At 29.8% G+C, this 1,754-nt stretch overlaps 1 protein-coding gene across 1 annotated transcript; it reads left to right on the forward strand.

Moving 5' to 3' along the window:
- The first annotated feature begins 253 nt into the window (after nt 1–253).
- Nucleotides 254–1,384, forward strand: LOC136075335 (uncharacterized). The gene is made up of 3 exons (XM_065788147.1): nt 254–406; nt 559–853; nt 975–1,384. Exons 1-3 carry the CDS (start codon nt 254–256, stop codon nt 1,382–1,384), a joined length of 858 nt encoding a protein of 285 aa, XP_065644219.1.
- The last annotated feature ends 370 nt before the right edge of the window (nt 1,385–1,754 follow it).

The raw sequence follows: 1,754 nt of genomic DNA on the forward strand, positions 1-1,754 counted from the left end.
AGTTCAATTAATTCAGCAACAAGTAAAATAAAACTACCATGGTCGAAGTTCCCAGGGGAAATGCGTTTACCTGGAATAAACTTAGCAGGACCAGGTACTAATTTAGATGAACGATTAGCTTCTACTGACGCATATAAAGAATGAAGTAAACTTGTAGATAAAGTTGAATAGAAATGATAATGCAGCTTACCATCACGATCTTGCTTATAAATAATTCGATGACACGGCAAAAAGAAATTAGGCTGATAAAATTATGATCGAAGATATGGATGCCATAAAAAATCCGACAATACGTGAAAGAATTGAACAAGGTATTATGAAAGCTATTATATCTTTTGAAGCAAAGTTTGGATTGGGTATTGAAACTAAAACTACTCAAAAAAATTACCAACGATCAGTAAAAAAGGCAAGGATAAAGAATTAATTTTAATGGATCCTAAGGATCTAATTTATATGGATCTGAAATGGACCGATAAACTTGCAAACAAACTTCATAGACCAGTTTTAAAACATTTCAGAAAAAAAAAAGTTGTTGTAAATGTAATCAATGAAATATAGGCTGCTGATTTAGTTGACATGCAATCTTTTTCAAAATTCAATGATGGTATAAAATACTTATTAATGCTGATAGATGCTTTTTCGAAGTACGGATGGATCGTTCCATTGAAAAGTAAAACTGGAGTTGATGTTGCTAATGCTTTAATTAAAATCTTTAAAGAAAGAAAGTGTCAAAAAATGTGGGTAGGTAAAGGATTAGAATTTTATAATAAGCATGTTAAAGCGCTAGGTGTTGAGTTATATTCAACTGAAAATGAAGAAAAAATTTGCGTAGTTGAACGTTGGAATAGAAAAAGTAAAGATAAAATGTTCAAGTACTTTTCAGCTAAATTCTACTAGAAAATATATTGACGTCTTAGATGAAATGGTAAATAAATACAACAACACAAAGCATTCCTCAATTTAAATAACACCAGTTGAAGCTAGCGATAAAAAGAATGAAAATATTGCTTGGTTAAATCTTATTGTAAATGCACAATCAGAGTCTGTAAAACCAAAGTTTTCAATTGGTGATAGAGTTAGGATAACTAAAAAGAAGGGAACGTTCGAAAAAGGATACACCCCGAGACGGACTGAAGAGGTTTTGACTGTTTCACAGACTCTGTTCTCAGATCCACCAACGTATAAAATAACTGACGATAATGGTGAAGAATTTCAAGGCACTTTTTATGAACAAGAAATGCAAAAAACTGATCAAAACATATTTAGGATTAAAAAAGTTATTCGTAAACTTAAAAACAAATCATTAGTAAAGTGGTATGGGTATCCTGAGTCGTTCAACTCATGGGTTGATAATAAAGAATTGATAAGTCTGAAAAATTTGTAATAGGACATATTTTCATTTATGTTTAGATTTAACTTGTGAAATTATAGCTTAACATTTACATTTACGCTTAGATTCTTACAATTATTATTTCTTTGTTGAGTTAATAATTAAACACAATGTCATGCTAGTTGAATAGTTCATAATATACATGTTGAAAAAATGGTAGAGATGTAAAAAATTTTTCAAACACTTTTTTTAAAAATTTACTTTTTTATGTGTTATACTCGTCTATGGTTGAGAATATAGTTGAAATGAGTTAAGAAATTATAGTTAGTGTGATGGTTGAAAAAAAATGTTCCAGAATGCCCTTTTTATACTACTTCTATGACTCATTTTATAAAGCAGGAGCTGTGCCCTTATCATAATCACA

The sequence above is a fragment of the Hydra vulgaris genome, chromosome 01, assembly GCF_038396675.1.
Source record: "Hydra vulgaris chromosome 01, alternate assembly HydraT2T_AEP".
NCBI lineage: Eukaryota > Metazoa > Cnidaria > Hydrozoa > Anthoathecata > Hydridae > Hydra > Hydra vulgaris.